Source organism: Leopardus geoffroyi, chromosome C1, assembly GCF_018350155.1.
Source record: "Leopardus geoffroyi isolate Oge1 chromosome C1, O.geoffroyi_Oge1_pat1.0, whole genome shotgun sequence".
Classification (NCBI taxonomy): domain Eukaryota; kingdom Metazoa; phylum Chordata; class Mammalia; order Carnivora; family Felidae; genus Leopardus; species Leopardus geoffroyi.
The window spans coordinates 77,127,226-77,148,500 of NC_059328.1; the positions used below are offsets into that span (position 1 = coordinate 77,127,226).

General features: G+C 37.8%; 1 protein-coding gene across 36 annotated transcripts in view; it reads right to left on the bottom strand.

Moving 5' to 3' along the window:
• The window catches only part of ZNF644 (zinc finger protein 644), a 105,764-nt gene that overhangs the window by 33,356 nt on the left and 51,133 nt on the right, over positions 1–21,275 (bottom strand). For 13 of the 36 annotated variants that reach the window (XM_045478207.1, XM_045478209.1, XM_045478229.1 and 10 more), the window contains one exon: positions 19,952–19,987. The exons of the other annotated variants lie outside the window; for them this stretch is intronic. In XM_045478207.1, coding sequence (XP_045334163.1) covers positions 19,952–19,987 — 36 coding nt within the window. The remainder of the gene's footprint in view (positions 1–19,951; positions 19,988–21,275) is intronic. 36 annotated transcript variants of the gene reach the window in all.

Below are 21,275 nucleotides of genomic sequence, written 5' to 3' on the forward strand. Positions count from 1 at the left end.
TGAAAATGGCAACTAAATGTCTTAACTGTTGATAATTGTTCAAAAAGGATTCCTAAGAAAAGAGGGTTATATGGTATTTAATAATATGGGAACAAAGAAGCCTAAAAGAGTTCAAACTGGTAGATACTGATTCAAAGAAAACCTTTTTTTTTTTTTTTTTAATGTTTATTTACTTTTGAGAGAGAGAGAGAGAGAGTGCAAGCAAGGGAGGGGCAGAGAGAGAGGGGAACAGAGGATCCGAAGTGGGCTCTGTGCTGACAGCAGAGAGCCCAATGTGGGGCTCGAACTCACAAACCATGAGATCATGACCTAAGCTGAAGTCAGATGCTTAATTGACTGAGCTACCCAGGTGCCCCTCAAAGAAAAAAATTTTTTAAATGTATTAAAATGTTAAGGGTAACCAAGTAAAATGGTGAAATAAGATATATAATTTCAAATCTGGAATTGTAAAGAAAATTTGGCTGATTAAATTAAAAAGTAACAATAAAAGATAGCAAAGAGAAAGTAACAGAGATAGTAACAATAAAAAGTAAAAGATAGCAAAGAGAAAGCAGAATGAAGTCCAAACACATCAATCCTCTTAATAAATATAAAAAGTTTATGGGGCACCTGGGTGGCTCAGTCAGTTAAGTGTCTGACTTTGGCTCAGGTCATGATCTTGCAGTCCAAGAGTTCGAGACCCGCGCTGGGCTCTGTGCTGACAGTTTGGGAGCCTGGAACCTGCTTCAGAGCCTGTCCCTCTCTAATACTTTGTTTAAAAAGAAAGTTTGTAAGTTAAGAAAAAGGTATTTGTATTTTTGTTTTAAAGTATGCTATATGTTGTTTATAAAGGAAATGTTAAGGTTAAAAATAAGATGATGAAAAGATAAACTAAGCAAATGTTAATAATAAGAAAATAGATGTCTTCACTATCAGAAAAATCAAATGGAATTTAAGGCAAAAAAGCACTACACCTGCTAAATATGAATATTGTATATAATAAAGTATACAAGTCACCAAGAAGATATAATGTTCACAAACCCCTTTGCACACAACAAAATGGCTACAAAATACATAAATTGTGAACATCTACAAGTATTAAGAGAAACTGACCGTCACAGAGGAAGGCTTGAAACACTTCTCCCCAAAAGTCAACACACCGAGAATATTCCAGTTTTCTTTGCCCATCTCCTCTTTCAAGATCACCCTTCTCTCGCTTTACAAAAGAAAGGTTACCAAATACAAATCTGCAACCTTCCCCACCTCCATCACTTGTTCAGCTCTATAACCTTGGGTCAATCTTCCTTATTCATTTATGCATACTTCATATCAAAACCATCAAGAAATCCTACTGCCACCATCTTTAAATTACATCCGGAATCCAATCACTTCTCACTACTGCTACATCCAGCTCCACTATTATCTCTCCCCTATACTCATTCAACAGCCTCCTAATCTGGTCTTAGGGCACCTACCCTTGCCCAGCTACTGTCTATTCTCAACACCACAACCAGAGGGATCATTTTAAAACTTAAGACAGATAATGCTCCTCAAAATCCTTCAATGGCTCCCTGTCTTTCCCTCTTAGAGAAAAAACCAATGTCATTATAATAGCCTGTAATGCCCTACGAAGATCCTTTTCAGCAACATTTTGACCTCATTTCTTACTTCCCTCCCCAATTCACTCAGTTCTAGTCACGTTGGCTTCCTTACTATTTCCTGAACACATTCTCTCCCATGCTAAGGTCTTAGTATTATTAACCATTCCCCAGCTAGAATACTCTGTCTCCCAGATACTCATGACAAATTCCCTAATTCAAGCCTTTGATCAACCATTTTCTTTTGAATAATGCCTACCTGGACCACTTTGATTAAGATTACATCCCAAACTCCCTCACTTTCTCTATTCTGCTGGCACTCTCAAGTAAACTTACACTGGTTCACCCCTTTTTACTCCAAAACACTTACACCTTCTAACATACTGTGTAATATATTTATTTATTATGGTTATCGTTTGTGTATCCCTCCTGTAAAACTAAGTCACAAGGGCATAGATCATTGTATTTATTAACTGAATCTCTCAAAGGTCTAGAAGAATGCCATCATCCAGAACCTTGGTATTGTACACTGCTCTGGTAATACTGTGTGTAAAAGCCTCTGGCAACCAAATAAAAGGAAGTTTGGGAAATACAAATTTCCTTGCTATGGCAACAAAGCAAACAATATAGAAAGGCTACATAGTCTTAGTTCATTGAAAAACAACTCAAGATTCCAGTGTCTTGTCTCTCTCACTATGCCTTCAACCTCTCTATACCTACTTTCCTTTCTCTCATACCCCTCTCATTCCATTTCTCAGTTTTAGAATTAAAATTCAGAAATGAAAAGGTTGTCAATAGTGGCAGGTCTGATAGTTAAATCTAAAAAAGTAAAGCCACCTTGTTACTGACACTTTGATTTAGCTATGAAGACTTGGCTTCGTTAAATTGTTATATGGCCAACATTTTCTGGAAGCTAATGAATTAAATCAACAGTACAAAGGTCTTGAAGAAATTAGATTTACAGCATGTACACATGTATAAATGCTGATAATTATTTTCACTCATGACAAAAAATCCAAATGCCAACTTAAAAATGCCAGTTTTCCAAAATTCTCTTAGGAGATACAAAAGATAAATGTCTGTGAAGACAATGATCAAATAGCCCTATACAACAAGAAATAGACATTCTTATTTTATAACGTAAGTGGAACATTATGTAAAGTCTGACTATATATTATAATGACCATGGAGAAATTTCCAACAGAGACAGAAATCATGTAGACCATATTCTCTGGTCACCATGCAATAAAACTAAAAATTAGATACAATTAAAGAGTTAAAATGTCAATTATATCTCAGTAAAACTGGGAGAAAAAGAGTATCTACAAAAACAAAACAAAGAGTGAACTGGAAAGGGTCAGAACAAAGAAAGAATGAAGAAAGGAGATACAAAAGGATAGAAAATGGAGGAAAGAACAGAGCCAAAAGAGGACCCAGGAAAAAGATCTAGCATATATTTAATGGGAATCCCAGAAGTAAAGGAGAGAGAAAACAGGACAGAAGCAATACTAGAAGAGATAATGGCTGAGAATTTTCTAAAACTGACCAAAAACATCGAACCACAGTTTCTGGAAGCACCAGGAACTCTTAAGATGGATATAATAAAAAGAAAAATACACTTAGATACATCACAGTAAAAGTGATGACAATGCAAAACAATGAGAAAATCTTAAAAGTTGCAGCAGCAAAAAGGATACAAAAAGACAATAATTAGACTGGGGGGAAAAAAAAAGCAGCTAGCTCCTGAAGTCCAAGAACTACTCTGATGCTTTCAGCTAAATCATACTGTTCTCTTGTTGAACATAAAAATATCTCACAGAATAATCACTTCAGACAAGGTTACTGTGTAACACAAAGTAATCAAATATGACCTTCTGCCACTAAATGAATTGACTGCTATTATCAATTCTTTACCAATTATAAGTTTATCCCAGCTTCAATGTGCCTTCCCTATTAATTAGTTAATAATTAATTTATTAAGATGGCAATCCTGAGATGAATGAAAACAAAACACAACATACAAAAACATGGAATGCAGCAAAAGCATACTGAGAAGGAAATTTATAGCTATAAATGCTTACATTAAAAAGGACAGCAAATCAATAACCTAATTTTACACCTTAAGGAACTAGAAAAATGAAGAGCAAACTAAACCCAAAGCCAGCAGAAGGAAGGAATAAGTATTAGAGCACAGATAAGCAAATATAAAAATAGAATAAAACAAATAAAAAGTTGATTCTTTTAAAAGATCAACAAAATTAACAAGTTGACTAAGAAGAAAAAAAGAGATGATGCAAATAATTACAATCAGAAACAAAGGTAAGGACATTAATACAGACCTTAGAGAAATTAAAAGGCTTTTAAGAGAATACCATGAACAACTAGATATCAACAAATCAGATAATCTAGATGAAATGGACAAATTCCTAGAAACACAAACCTGACTCAAAAATAAATAGAAAATCTGAACATATCTGTAACAGGTAAAGAAACTGAATCAGTAATCAAAAATCTCTCAAAAAGGAAAAGTCCAGGATCAGATGGTTTCACTAATAAATTCTACCATGTGGAGAATTAACACAAATCCTTCACAAACTTCCAAATGTGGAAGAGGAGACACTTCTTTTTTTTTTTCTTTAATGTTTATTTATTTTTTGAGACAGACAGAATGTGAGCTGGGAGGGGCAAAGTGGGAGACAAAGAATCTGAAGTGGGCTCTGCATTGACAGCAGACAGTCCAGTGTGGGGCTCGAACTCATAGAACCATGAGATGGTGACCTGAGCTAAAGCCACTCAACTGACTGAGCCACCTAGGTGCCCCGTGGAAGAGGAAACGCTTTTTAACACATTTTATAAGTCAGCATTACCCTAAAATCAAAACCAGACAAAGATACTGAAAGAAAATTACACCCCCTTATGAATACAGATGTAAAAATTTCAACAAAATGCTACCAAACTGAATCCAATGGCACATTAAAGGGATTATATATTATAACCAAGTGGGATTTATCCCAGGAATGCAAAGACAGTTCAATATAAGAAAAGCAACCAATGTAATACATCATATTAACAGGCCAAAGGAAAAAAAAATACATGAATATTTCAACAGACACAGACCACTTACTAAAATCCAACACTGTTTCATGACAAAATCACTCAGCAAACTAGGAAAAGAAAGGAGTTTCCCTAAATAATAAAAGGCATCCATGAAAAACCCAGAGTTAACATCACAGTCATCAAAGGTGAAAACCAAGCTTTCACTCCAAGTAAAAGACTGCCTGTTTTCACCACTGCTATTTAACACTGTACTGGAAGTCCCAGCCACAGCAATTATACACGAAAAATAAATAAAAAGCATCCAAATTGGAAAGGGAGAAATAAAACTATCTCTATTTACAGATGACATGATTTTATATATTTGGAAAATACCACAGACTCCACATACACACACAAAAAAACCCTACCAGAGATAATATAATAAGCAAAATCAAGCAAATTTGCAGTTGTAAGATCAACACACAAAAATCCGTTGTGTTTCTCTAAGCCATCAATGAATGATCTGATGAATGATCTCAAAAGAAACTAAAATCCCATCTACAAAAGCATCCAAAATAAAATACCTAAGAATAAATGTAACTATGGAGGTAAAAGGCTTACATACTTAAAACGACAAAACAATGGTGAAAGAAATTAAAGGAGGTATAAATAAGTGAAAAGACATCCCATGTTCATGGATTTGAAGATGAAATACTGTTAAGATGACAAAATTTCCAAAGTGATCTACAGATTCAGTACAATCACTATGAAAATTCTAACGGCCTTTTTTGTCTTTCAGAAATGGATAAGCTGATACTCAAATTCATATGGAACTGCAAAGGTTTCTGAAAAGCAAAGGCAATATTGAAAAGAAATAAAGTAGGGGTACTCCCTCTGATTTAAAAACTTATTACAAAGCTATAGTAACCAGTGTGGTACTGGCATTAGGGTAGACATAGAGACCAATGGAATAGATTTGAGAATCCAGAAATAAACCCAAACAGCTGTGGCCAACCGATTTTCAACAAAGGTGCCAACACCATTCAATGGGGAAAGAACAGTCTTTTCAATAAATGGTGCTGGGACAAATGGACAATCACATGCAAAATAATGAAGTTGGATCCCTGCCTCATATCACATACAAATACAAAAACTAAATCAAAATCGATCAACACTATATATATAACAGCTGAAAACAATAAAGCTCTTTGAAGAAGGCCTAGGGATGGATCTTCATGATGTTGGATTTGGCAATAAATTCTTAGATTTCACACCAAAAGCATGATGAACAAAAGAAAAAATAGATAATCTGGACTCATTAAAATAAAAGTTTTGTCCATGAAAGGACATTATTGAGATATATTTAATAAGGGTTTAGAATACAGAATATATAAACAACCGGACAACAAAAAGACAACCCAGTTTTAAAAATGGACAAAGGCTCAGCCAAGAACTAAGGTGTTAAGATGGCAAAGGAGGAGGATCCTAGGGTCACTGTGTCCAATGCATACAACTAGATAACATCCACATCAATGTAGATAACCCAAAAAATTATCCGAAGACTAGCAGAACAGACTCTCCACAGCTAAATATAGAGAAGAGGGTAGGTAGGGTGGAGACACAATTGGGAGCCAAATTGACCAAACTGAGGGATCCATGCATGGGAGGGATGTTGCAGGCATGAGGAAAAGACCCTATGCCAAGCACTCCAGACATTGGGGGACTTGTACTGGAAAGATGAATCCCTGTAACATTGGCTTTGAAAACCAGAAGGACTGGAACTTTAAAACTCAGCAGGCTTGGTGCTGAGAGAGCTGGAGGACAAAAGGGAACTGAGTCCCTTCCCTAAAAGAGACAACACAACAAACAGTCCTGATGAGATACAACATAGAACCAGCAGTTTGAAAAATGCCTAGGGCATACAGGAAAGAGATTTGTTTACTAATCTCAAAGAATGTGTTGGAGGAGCAGGGATCTTTGGGAGACTTCTCCAGCAACAAAAGAGCTGGCACGCACCATTTCCCTCTTCCCTCCCCCGACTCCCAGCCTGGAAAGTAAACCTGTGGGAACCAGTGTAGCACAAATACTCTCAACCTAAGCTTGCTAACAGGGTGCCCTACCCCTGCATTCTTCTCTAGACTCGGCCCCTCCATCCCAGCCTGGACAAGTGTTTTCCTTGGCAGCTGTTAAGTTCTCTCCTGCAGTAGACTGGCATGGTCCTGGCTGGCACCCCTGTCCCCACGCTCTCCTGCAGACCTGAAGGAGTCCATCCAAAGCAATACCACAAGGGTGGCAGTGTGCAAGCAGCCTCGCCAGGGACAACACCACTCTAAAATGACTCATGCCCCAGGGAGAGGGGAAGATAAACCACACATACCAGTCTGTCTGTGGCCCCAGCATGGGCTGCCAGCAGACATCTGGTCTGACTGTAGGCTCCTCCCACCAATGAAAGCTTCTCAGGGGCAACACAGGGAAACCCTGCAGATTGGTGCTACCACAGCTCTGGCAAACACCTGGTCGGACTCAACTCAAGTGCAAGGTGGCCGAGACTGGCCCACTAACACCACAGGGACCAAACCCTGCCCAAAACAGGCAAAGAGCAATATTGCAGATGACTGGACTGAAGGCAAACGTGGCTCAGCCACAGTAGGATGCAAGCAACACACACAGGAGTCATTCCTCAAGTGTCAGCTTCTGGTGAACTGGGGACACTGCAGTGCAGGACACAAGACCTCTTCTTCATAATGCCACTACTTTTAAGAGCAGAAGATATAGATCACTTTCCTAACACACAGAAACATATACAGAAGTTAGTCAAAATGAGGAGAGAGAGGACTATGACCCAAATGAAAAAACAGGACAAAATCCCAGCAAGAGAGATAAACAAAAGAGAGATAATATGCTTGATAGAGAATTTAAAGTAATGGTCATAGGGGCGCCTGGGTGGCGCAGTCGGTTAAGCGTCCGACTTCAGCCAGGTCAAGATCTCGCGGTCCGTGAGTTCGAGCCCCGCGTCGGGCTCTGGGCTGATGGCTCAGAGCCTGGAGCCTGTTTCCGATTCTGTGTCTCCCTCTCTCTCTGCCCCTCCCCCGTTCATGCTCTGTCTCTCTCTGTCCCAAAAATAAATAAACGTTGAAAAAAAAAAATTAAAAAAAAAAAAATAAATAAAGTAATGGTCATAAAGACAGTCACTGGACTTGAGAAAAGAGTGGAAGGCCTCAGTGAAAGCTTCAACAAACAGAAAACATAAAGAACAATCAGAGATGACTAACTCTATTAGCTGAAATTCAAAATACCCTAGAGGGAATAAATAGACTAAAAAAAGCAGAAGAACAGATCAGCAATCTGGAGAAGAGAGTAAGGGAAAGCAATCAAGTGGAAAAATGTGACGAGATTAAGGGAACTCCACAACACCCAGTGTAATAATATTCATATTATAGGGATCCCAGAAGGACAGAGAGAAAAGGAGGCAGAAAATTTATATGAAGAAATAATAAAGCTTCATGAATCTAGGGAAGGATACAGAAATACAGATCCAGGAAGCACAGAGTCCCCAATAAAATCAACCCAAGGAGATCCGTACCAAGAAAAAGCATAGTAATTAAAATGGCAGAGTGATAAAGAGAGAATTTTAATACATTTTTTTTTCAACGTTTATTTATTTTTGGGACAGAGAGAGACAGAGCATGAATGGGGGAGGGGCAGAGAGAGAGGGAGACACAGAATCGGAAACAGGCTCCAGGCTCTGAGCCATCAGCCCAGAGCCCGACGCGGGGCTCGAACTCACGGACCGCGAGATCGTGACCTGGCTGAAGTCGGACGCTTAACCGACTGCGCCACCCAGGCGCCCCAAGAGAGAATTTTAAAAGAAGCAAGAGAAAAGAAAACAGTTACATACAAGGGAAACCCCAAAAAGCTATCAGTGGATTCTTCAGCACAAATTTTACAGACCAGAAGGGAGAGGCAGGATCTATTCAAAATGCTGAAAGAAAAAAACTCTGCAACCAAGAATACTGTATCCAGCAATCCATCATTCACAACAGAAGGAGAGTTATGCAAAAGTTCCCTGACACGCAAAAGTTAAAGCAATTTATCACCACTACACCAGCCTTACAAAAAATGTTAAAGGGGACTCTTTGAGTGGAAAGGAAAGAATATAAGCAAGAGTAAGAAAAGTAAGAAGCATAAGAAAATGGACAAACAATGTGAACAGACAGTTCTCAAAAGATATACAAAGGGCCAACAAATCTGTGAGAAGATATTCAACATCTTGGTCATTAAGAAAATACAAATGCAAACCACGAACAGATACCACTTAACACCCATTAGGATTTTTTTTTTTTTTTTTTAAAGTAGGCTTCACACCCAGTATGGAGCCCAACATGGGGCTTGAACTCATGACCCTGAGATTAAGAACTGAGACGAGATTAAGAGTCGGATGGTTAACTGACTGAGTCACCAGGCACCCCCATTAAGATATTTTTAATTAAGAAAAACATGAAAAATAACAAGTGTTGATGAGAATATGGAAAAATAGAGACCCTTATCAATTGTGGTAAGGCTGTAAAATGGTGCATCCACTATGGAAAACCAGTTTGGTGTTTCCTAAAAATAGGTAACAGAGAATTTCCAATCGACCCAGCTACTCAACTTCTAGATATATACACAGGAAAAATGAAAACTTATGTATACACAGAAACTGGTACATGAGTGTTTACAGCATCATTATTCATAATAGCAAAAAAGAAACAAAGTACATGCTACAACTTGGATAAACCTTGAAAACATTATGCTCAGTAAAAGAAGTCAGACATGAAGGTCATGTATTGCATGATTCCTTTCATATGAAATATCCAGAATAGGCAAACTGATGCAGATAGTAAGTAAAGAGTATCAGGTGATAGTGGAAGGAGAAAATAGGAAATATTACATAATAGCTACAGGATACTGAAACAGTTCTGAAACAAGAGAGCTGGAGGTTGTGTAATATTATGAATATACTAACTACCACTGAACTGTGCATTTAAAATGATTGTGTGCTACGTAAATTTCACCTGAATTTAAAAAAAGATAGCAATATTAAAATATTTCCATGTTCTGACAACAATCAATTCACAGCAAACTTCTACTTCCTTAGACTCTCTCTAAAATTACCCAACCAAAGTCCAAATCCTATAATAGGTTCTTTCTAATACCCTCTTAAAAAAACACCCAAAGGTTTCCTATAAATACGTGTAGAATCCTTCACTGCAACAAGTATAAAAAACTGTGTTCTTACTGGTCTTTTTGGCTGGAAGGCATTGACAGGAGTAACAACCAATTTCTCAACAGAAATAAAAGAAGCCCAAACACAAAGGGATAATATTGTAGTTAGAAAAAAACAACTGCCTACCCTGAATTCTAACTAGTAAAAAAACTATCATTCAAAAGTGAAGGTGAAATACAGAACATGACAAGACAACAAAAACTGACAATTTCTCACTACAAGTGTTCTTCAAAAAAAGGAAGTGATTATAGATGGGAGAACTGAAGATGCAGGAAAGAATAAAAAGCAACAAAAATGGTTACTATGTGGGTAAATCTAAAATAATGACATAAAACAATGATGATTTTTTATGGGGCTTAAAACACATATGCAGTCAAAAATACGTATTCTAGGAAATAAACTAAGAAGGGGAGGAAGTTAATGGAATCTTTAATGTTTTAGTTTCCTTGTATTGTCTAAAAAATATAAAATAACTTAATTAGACTTACAGGTCAACAGTGCATGTTGCAAACTCTAGGGCAGCTGTTCCCAAAAGTGCAATCTACAGGCCTCTAGGGATCCCTGGGACCTTATTAGGGGATCTTTAAAATCACAATTATTTTCATAATAACACGAAGACCTTATCTGCCTTTGTCACTCCCATTCTCTCAAAATTGTAAAATGGAGTTGTCCAGAGTCTACAGGACTCGTGCTATTCCAACAGATTAAAGCAGAAGCACGTGTAAGAATCCAGCTGTTTTCTATTAAGTGAGATATTAAAGAAATGTGCAAAAATGTAAAAACAATGCTACTCTTCCCACTAAGTTTTGTTTTGGAAAGTATGTTCTTCACAAAATTATGTTATTTATAATGGCATTTAATGGGAAACTCTTCCTCCAAACAATAAATTATCTGACCCAAAGTGTCAACTGTGCTAAGGCTGAGAAACACTGATATAACCAAATGAAGTTCTTTTTAAGAGTTTAAATGGGGGGCGCCTGGGTGGCTCAGTCGGCTAAGCGTCCGACTTCAGCTCAGGTCACGATCTCACGGTCCGTGAGTTCGAGCCCCGCGTCGGGCTCCAGGCTGATGGTTCAGAGCCTGGAGCCTGCTTCCGATTCTGTGTCTCCCTCTCTCTCTGCCTCTCCCCTGTTCATGCTCTGTCCCTCTCTGTCTCAAAAATAAATAAACGTCAAAAAAAATTAAAAAAAAAAAAAAAAGAGTATAAATGGGTCTTGAGAAAGCAGAATTTGAGACTCCTGACCTAAATAAATGAAAGGATAATATGACATTCATGGACTGGAAGACATTACCATAAAGATGTCAACTCTAGAGGCGCCTGGGTGGCGCAGTCGGTTAAGCATCCGACTTCAGCCAGGTCACGATCTCGCGGTCCGTGAGTTCGAGCCCCGCGTCGGGCTCTGGGCTGATGGCTCAGAGCCTGGAGCCTGTTTCTGATTCTGTGTCTCCCTCTCTCTCTGCCCCTCCCCCGTTCATGCTCTGTCTCTCTCTGTCCCCAAAAAAATAAAAAATAAATAAAAAAAAAAAACGTTGAAAAAAAAAAGATGTCAACTCTATCTCAAATTAATGAATAAATTCAATTTTTGTAAAACTGACCACGTGACTACAAAAATGTATATGGAAGTGCAAAGAGTCAAGAAGAACAAGGTGGAAAGATCTGTCTTACTAAATACAAAGACTTGCTATAATGCCACATAAATTAAAGCAGCATGATTTTGGTGTAAGGGTAGATACAGTAAACCAACAAAATAAAATAGAGCTCCAAAGCAGACCCATGTATATATGGTCACCTGATTTATGACAAAGGTGATCCTGTAGAGCAGAGGCGAGACAATCTTTTCAATAAATGGTGCCGGTGCCTCATAAAATGCGTACCCCTAAGAAAAAAAAAAGGTGACCTCTATACTTTACATTTAGTTGGCCCCTGAACAACATGGGTTTGAATGGCAAAGAGGTCCACTCATTACATGGATTTTTTTCAGTAAATATACTACGGTACTATGAATGTATTTTTCTTATGATTTTCTTATTAACATTTTCTTTTCTCTAGCTAACTTTTAATATAAGAATGCAGTATATAATACATATATAAAATGTGTGTTAATTGACTATCTTATTTTATTAAGGCTTCCAATCAACAGTAGGCTATTAGTAGCTAAGTTTTTTGGGAGTCAAAAGTTATATAGCAATTTTCGACAATGCAGGGGTCAGTGCCCCAAACTCCCATGTTGTTCAAGGGTCAAGTGTATATAGAATCAGTTTTAGGTAATAAAGTCTCTAGCACAGTGTCTTAACAACCTCAGCACTAGTGACACTCTGGGCTAGGTAACTGTTTTGTGCATTGCTGGACGTTTAGCATTCTGCGCACTGTAAGATGTTTAGCAAGCATCCCTAGCCAACCCACTAGACACCAGGAATACCCCAGTCACCTAGCTGTGAAAACTAAAAATGTGAACGTTACCAAATTTCCTGCACAGGTAGGGAAGGTGTGGGGTGAGGGAAGGGAGAATTGCCTTAGTTAAGAACCACTGTTGGGCGCCTGGGTGGCGCAGTCGGTTAAGCGTCCGACTTCAGCCAGGTCACGATCTCGCGGTCCGTGAGTTCGAGCCCCGCGTCGGGCTCTGGGCTGATGGCTCAGAGCCTGGAGCCTGTTTCTGATTCTGTGTCTCCCTCTCTCTCTCTGCCCCTCCCCCGTTCATGCTCTGCCTCTCTCTGTCCCAAAAATAAATAAACGTTGAAAAAAAAAAAAATTTAAAAGAACCACTGTTCTAGAAGGTAACATAAGAGATGTCTTCACCTCCTTGCAGCAGGGAAAGATTTCTTAAACAACGCAAGAAACATTGACTATAAAGGAAAACAATGATAAACTGAACTACATTAAAATTTAGACCTTCCTTTCATCAAAAGATATTAACAGTAGGGTAAAGATCAAGCCAAAGTGGGTATATATTTTTCTAACAAACCTAACTAAATGAAGGTCTTATATCTACCACATATGAAAACAGGGGTGTGCCTAGGTGGCTCAGTTGGTTATGTGTCTGACTTTGGCTCAGGTCATGATCTCACAGTTCGTTGAGTTCAGGCCCCACGTCACGCTCTGTGCTGACAGCTCAGAGCCTAGAGCCTGCTTCAAAATCTGTGTCTCCCTCTCTCTCTGTCCCTCTTCCACTTGTGCTTGCTCTCTCTCTTTCTCTCAAAAATAAACATTAACAAAATTTTTAAATAAAAAAAAAAACTCTTAAAAAGGACAGAAATTCCAAAAGGGAAAAAAAAGGGCTCATATCCATAAACTATGTAACTCGTATAAATTAGGAATATATTAGGAATATAATAATAATAATTATAGTAATAATAAAAAGATGGGGGAAAGAAGGAGCCTCACAACAAAGGATATACGAACAGCCAAAAAATTTGTGAAAAAGTACTCAATCTTATTTGAAATCAGGGAAATACACCCACCAGAAGGGCTAAAATTAAAGAGGCTATTGACACCAGATGCTGGTGAAAATTCAGAGCAACATGAACACTCATATCCTACTAACAGGACAGGTACAACTATGTTGAAAACAATTCTCATGTTATCTTCTAAATTTAAACACATATACACCAATCACCCAGCTAATCTACTCCTGGTATGTACTCAACATAAATGTACATGTGCCCCAAGAAACACATACAAGAATGTTATGACAGTATTATTCAATCCAAATGTCCAAAAGTAAAAAAGATACTGATGAAATACAAGTGAGCTATAACTACATCTGAAAATGAAAACAACCAAGAACCTCCCAAATGTAATGTTAAGCAAAATAAGCAAAAACAAAATAATACTATTATATAATTCTATTTATATAAAAGCACAAAGGCGGGGTTAAAAAAACAAAAACACAAACATATTCTTTGAAGTCAAGCCAGTGGTTACTCCAAGTAAGAGTAATCGGGAAAGGAAACACAGGGGCTGCTGGGTTGCTGGCAGTATTCTATTTCTTGATCTCTGGTGGCTGTGGGGTGTTTACTTTGTGGTGATTCACTGAGCTGTATACTTACACTTTGTGCACTTTCTTGATGTATCATATTTGAATTTTAAAGACCTGGATCACCATCTTTTATATGCTGTATATGCAACTTAGAACACAATAATTACACAAATATTTTAGCTACTATGATATTAGGTATCAATTGCTTAGGAGAAAAGTCATGTCTGGGGTGTAATAACTTTCCACATCTTACATTTCTAGATCGTCTGCATATTGGCTGCAGAAAGACATAATGAAAAACACCTTTATATTTTCTGTTTTCCTATACATTTAATTTACCTTGATCACCTGAAAAAAATCCAATTTCATAGCTTTATATAAGACAAAATAAAATACACATCTTAGAAAATGCTAACACTAAAGAAAAGTTGAAGATGTTTGTTTCTAATATTAAAAATATTTTTCTGACATTTAGACACAAAGATTTCATTAAGGCAAAAAATAAAGATGATGCCTGAACTAAAAGACAATCCTATCAAAAATTCGTAGGCTTCCCTCTCTACCAAACTAAGCCTTGGTTTATATTTTTATATTCCATATGACATTTTAATACAATTCAATTTTACAACACCTATTATTATTTTGTTTACAAAATAAGAATCAAATATTTATAATATTAAGTTGCTTAATATCAAGCTGCTCCCCTCTGAATTTAATGATTTATGCAGAACAGCAGTTAATAGCAGAAGCAGACCATCTGATTCATTTTTAAGCCAAGTAGTGCCACCAAGTGGTGGCAATTTTTTTTCATAAAACACCACTCTGAAGCAACAGAAAGTTACATTGAAATACATTATGAGAATAGAAAAAAAAAAATCAACCTAAGAATAAATTTTAAGTAAATAAGTTTGCGAAATATTTTGGTACAAAGTCTGAAAACAAACCGAAAAGGTCAATCTTTTTGGAAAACAGCTGTATGTATTACCCTGAAGAAACCTACAGTTTCAAAGTTAAGTTTTTTTTTAGAAAGCAAACAATGAATATAATGCCACATTGTTTACTTTTCGTTGCTTGTTTTTTAGTTCCAGATTTTCTTAAAAAGACTTACACTGCTTTAGAAATTAATGAAACACATGCAGGGGAGGCACCTGAGTTTTACAACAGTATTACCCTCATTAAAGACAGGGAGACAGGAAGGAGAGTAGTAAATGATCTGTTTCAGGCCTCTCCTTGGCTTGTGGATCATCTTCCTATGTCTCTTCAAACTGTCTTCCTCTATATGCATGCCTGCGTCCAAATATCCCTTTTTTAATAAGTACATCAGTTATAAGTGGATTTGCTCCATCTTCCTTAGTGACCTACCTTTAACTTGATTCCCCCTGTAAATACCCTATCACCAAATAAGGTTTACTCTGAGGTATTCCGAGATAACTACCTCAGGTCCTACTCTGCGGTGATGGGGATTAGGACTTCAAAAGTGAACTGGGGATTGGGAGAGCAGTAACACTAACCCTTTGTATTTGAATATTTTTGATGACTATTTTTCTTATTTAAAAAGAAGAAAAATAGCTCTTAGAAATTATTAAATGATGAATACTTGTGATATTGTGATATATGAGAAACATTTGGTCTTCCTCCCAGTTTCTGGCACTCCTAAAACCCTTAGGAATTTCCTAAGTATAAAGAGTTATAAAAAAATTCTTTCGTTATGTTAATGAGGTGACTTTTGGAGATCACCTAAGACTGGGGACTGCTTGCCAGAGGTTGCCATGCTAACCATGTGTCCCACCTACCTGACCTCTGGAGGGGAGAAGGGTTAGAGGTTAGATCAATTGCTGATGATTTAATCAATCCTGTAAATATAATGAAGCTGTCATAAAACCTCAAAAGGATGGGGCTCAGAGAGTTTGTGGGTTCGTGAACACAGGGATGTGCTGCGAGGGTGGTGTGCCTGGAGAGGACAATGGAAACTGCACACTTCTTCCTGAGTTATATCCTTTTATAATAAACCGGAAATCTAGTAAGTAAACTGGTTTTCTGAGTTCTGTGAGCTGCTCTAGCAAATTAATCAACCCCAAAGAGGGGATCATGGGAACTTGTGATTTAGAGCCAGTAGGTTTGAAGTACAAGTAACAAGGTAACAACCCAGACTTGTAACTTGCATCCTAAATTCAAGAAGAGGGTCATGGGAACCTCTAACTGGTAACCAGTTGATCAGAAGCAGACCACAACCTGGGCTTGCAACTGGCATCTGAAGTTTAGGGGTGGGGGGAGTCTTAGAGGGCTGTAACATTAACCTGTGAAATAGTATCAGAATTGAGCTGAATTGTTTTTTTAATGTTTATTATTTTTTAGAGAGAGAGAGAGAAGGTGGGAGAGAAAGAAACAGAGAGAGAGAGCAAGCGTGAGCAGGCAGGGGAGGGGCAGAAGGAGAGAAAGAATTGCCAAGCATGCTCCATGCTGTCAGTGCCGAGCCTGACACAGGGCCCTATCTCACAAACCATGAGGTCATAACCTGAGCTGAAATCAAGTCTATCTAATGCTTAACCAACTGAACCACCCAGGTGCCCCAGAATGAGCTGAATTGTAGGACACAAAGCTGATATCTGGAGAACTGCATGGTGGTGTGCATAGAAATCAACCCTCCATATACTGGAAATGGTTCCAGAACCTAATAATACTATTTTACTTTGGTAAACTATTACCAGCAAAATAAATGACTAAATTTTAGTAGAAAGCTATACACACGCGCGCACACACACACACACACACACACACACTCTTTGATATTAGTAGTTAAGTGTCATTTGGTTAATGTACAACCCAATTATAATGTACACAGTCCTAGGCCTCATCTCCTAACACTCTTATCACTGTACCCCAGCCATGCTGGCCTCCTTGCTATTTCTTGACCAGGCCCCACATACTTTGTATTTAATGTTTTCTGCCTGGAGTTCTTCCTCCACAGATTCTTCAGTTCCAGTGATCTTCTCAGTTCCTAAATAAAACAGCACCCTTAGTCACTCTTCATCCCCCTCTCTGGTCTTATTTGTCTTCACATTACTTATTAGTAGCTGACAGATTATATAGTTATATGATTATCTGTTTCCTCTCCCCTACCACAAAGTAAGCTTGAGAGCAGAGACTAACGTTTCGTTCACGGATGCACCTCTAGTACCTAATACAGTACCAGTGTGACTGCTTTTTTGTGTATGATCACAAGCAGAAATAATTTTTAAAAATTAATCCATCTGCTTTCTCATTGGATCTGTTGGTTTCTTTCTAATCACTTCTTCATGCCTAGAGGCAGAGTGACCTTTTCAAGCTTACCACTCCTCTATGTAACACAACATTTTCCTCTATTTCAGGACAAAGTCCCAAATCTTTATCACAGCTGAAAAGGCTTTTTTTTTTTTTTTTAAATGTTGTCATTTATTTTTGAAGGAGAGAGAGACAGAGCATGAGCTAGGGAGGAGCAGAGAGAGAGGGAGACATAGAATCTGAAGCAGGCTCCAGGCTCTGAGCTGCCAGTACAGAGTCCGACGCGGGGCTCGAACTCACGAACCGTGAGATCATGACCTGAGCCGAAGTCGGACGCTCAACTGACTGAGCCACCCAGGCGCCCCTGAAAAGGCTTTTCGCTGGGCCCTGCCTACCTTTCCATCTCTTTACTCCTCACAGTTCTCAGGGAATTCAACTACTCTGGCCCTCTCTCAAATTCCCCATTGTGTTCCTTCTCATCACAGGGACTCTGCACAGGCAGTTATTTTGGTCTGGAATCCTCTGTTCCCCTCCATCACATAAATTAGCTAACCTTAACTCCTAAGCTTCCTTCAGATCACAGCTCTAAATGTCACTTACTCTGGGAAGCCCTCCTTGAAAACTCTGTGTCAAGTTCCTCTGTCATATGCTTTTGTTTCTTTCAGAGCTCTTTCAAATATTTGATATAATTTTTGAAGAACATATTTCTCCCAATGAATAGGAACCATATTTTTGCTGTATATACTGTGTTTCAAGCAACTAGAAGGTGCTTGAATACCTAAATGAAGGGACAAAGACAAAGCAGGCTAACTATAAGTGAATAATAAAGCCTGCAATCAGTCAATTATGGGAATTCAACAAAGCAAACTTTCTTTTTTATTAATGTTAACTGTTTTATCCAGACACACTTCTTATTTCTGGGTAACTGCCTCTCCCTAGCCATCAGTGTGTACACAAAAGATAAAAACTTATTTAATATTTCCACTAATTGGAAAGTAAGAGTAATATAAACCTTTGCAACATTTATCATTATATCATTAGCTTTCAGGTGCTTTAAACAACAAAAGAACACACTTTTACTGTTTCTATACTGTTAATTATTAATATCACAGTAATTAAAATGGGTCATAATGAATTTTTCAAACAAATTCATATCATAAATGATATAAAGTAAGGCTACAATATCCTCCCAGATTTATGACATTTTTTCTAAATACTTTAAAATACCTTCAGATGGCAAAGGTGCACACCTACCTGCCACAGTAAACCAAAAGTTGTTTATTGGACTTGGTTGGTATTGCACTCTAAGGATATGGTAAAATGTTGATTGCAAAAAACAATTCCAAATAATTTCATTCAACTCACTAATTCATTCAGTTACACAGAACATTTTGAACCCACTTAATGTTATAGACTGAATTGTGCCCTCACGGCCCCATCATATACTGAAGCCCTAACCCCAAGTATTCAGACTGTGACTATATTTAGAGACAAGGCCTTTAAACAGGTAACTAAAATGAGGCAGTTAGGGTAAGTCTTAATCCAAGTTGACTGGTGTCCTTAAAAGGAGGAATTAGGACATACAGAGAGACAACAAGGATGTATGCACACAGAGAAAACGCCATGTAAGGACACAGCAAGAAAATGGCCATCTAAAGCCAAGGAGAGAGGCCTCAAGAGAAATCAAACCTGCCTTGGACTTCCAGCCCTCAAAACTGTAAGAAAATAAATTTCTGTTGTTTAAGCCACCCAGTCCATGATATGTTCTTATGGCAGCCCTAGTAGACGAATACACTTACACTGTATTTGAAGGATCTATTGTAATATATGTGAATAACTAGTTATTTTTGCCCTATGAATACACCAAACTGAGGTTACCTCCACCATGCTTTACACTAAATGTTGGGGCTTAAAAAAGGAGTATCTGTTTGGGCATATGAGCACCCTTGCCTAAGAAAAAATTTGGTCCTGCCTACTCATATTATTGCACCCCATGCAGCAGAGATATATTTCTACCTAGATATCGACAGCAATTTCCTTAATGGTCAGAAGAGAACAACTTAGCTATTATTACCTGATGTATTAAACATATGGATCTCTTTTGAGTCCATAATATAAAAAGCTTTACATAAGAAGTCCCTGTAAATGACTTTAATTAAAACAGTTTGCTAACTGTCCTTTTCTGTGGCTGAGAAAATTGTGAACTAGTGGTCAAAACCGTAAACGTGCTTTGGAAAAACTGAGACTTTTCAAAAACAGATCGTCAGAACTTCTTCCCTAGAGTTTCTGATTCAACTTTGCTATAGTTTTCCATTTTCCATAGTAGCTCTAATATGTAGTCAGAATCATCTAAAACAGGTTTCTCAACCATGTCTGCACCTGGAGACCTTTTAAAAACTACCGACACTTAGTCTCCTTCTGAAGAATTTAGGAATGTGGCTCTGGCACTGTTAGTTTTAAATATATATATTTAAAGAATTATTAAAAGAATACACATATATATTAAAGAAACTCCTAGGGAGCTAAAGGTGCAACCATGATTGAAAAACATAGTGTGGAATCCAGGTAGCATATGACTATATGTTGTGATTAATGTGAGGCATGTGCAACCAAATATTGGTATGTATGAATGATTACTGAAAGGTATATTATCACATTCCACTGAACATATTTTCCTTAGTAGTAAAGACAGAGTAAATAATACTATATACTGTAGCACGTCTTCATTATGAAAGGCAACTGTGTGCCTTCAATTATCTAAGTAGAAAAAGAAATGAGAACATCAACAAAACACAGCAAACAGAATTCAACAATACATTAAAAAGTATACACACCGTGACCACGGGGCGGGGGCAGGGGATGGTTTATTTCTGGAATGCAAGGATAGTTTAACATAAGACAATCAATCAATGTAATATACATTAACAAAAAATAAGGATGAAAACAACATGATCATCTCAGTTGATGCAAAAAAAAACATTTGAAAAAATTCAACATTGGGGCGCCTGGGTGGCTCGGTCGGTTAAGCGTCCAACTTCAGCTCAGGTCATGATCTCACGGCCCGTGGGCTCGAGCCCCGCGTCAGGCTCTGTGCTGACAGCTCAGAGCCTGAAGCCTGTTTCAGATTCTGTGTCTCCCTCTCTCTCTGACCCTCCCCCGTTCATGCTCTGTCTCTCTCTGTCTCAAAAATAAATAAACGTTAAAAAAAAAAAAATTAAAAAAAAAATTCAACATTATTTCATGATAAAAACATTCAATGAACTAGGAATAGAATGAAATCACCTCAACATAATAAAGGCAATATATGGAAAGCCCAGAATTTACATTGCACTCAAGGGCAAAAGACAGAAACCTTTCCTCGAAGATCAGAAACAAGACAATGATGCCCATTTTTATTGTATCTATTTACACAGTACTGAAATTCCTATCCAGAGCAACTAGGCAAGACACAGAAATAAAAGGCATTCAATTTAGAAAGAAAGGAAGTTATCTTTGTTTGCAGATGACATGATCTTATAGGCAGAAAATTCTAAAGATGCCACAAAAAACCTGTCAGAAATAAATGAATTCAGCAAAGTTGCAGCATTCAAAAATCAACATACCCCCTACCTTACACCACTTAACAACAATTAACTCAAAATGGATTTAAGACTTGAATGTAAGTAAGACCTGAAAACATGAAACTCCTAGAAATAAACATGGTATTGACATGGGTATTGGCAAAGGCTTTTTTTTTTTTTAATTTTTTTTAATGTTTATTTATGTTTGACAGAGAGAGAGAGAGAGAGACAGGGCACGAGTGGGGGAGGGGCAGAGAGAGGGAGACACAGAATCTGAAGCAGGCTCCAGGCTCCGGGCTGTCAGCACAGAGCCCAACGTGGGGCTCGAACCCACAGACTGCGAGATCATGACCTGAGCCGAAGTCAGACGCTCAACCGACTGAGCCACCCAGGTGCCCCAAGGGCTTTTTGAATATGACACCTTAACAAGCAACAAAATAGTAACAGGGATTACATCAAATTAAAAGGCTTCTGTAAAGCAAAGAAAACAATCAAAAAGTAAAAAGACACCCTACAGAATGGGAAAAAAATATTTCCAAACCATAAATAGAAAAAGGGATTAACACCTCAAACGTATAAACGTACAACTGAATAGCTG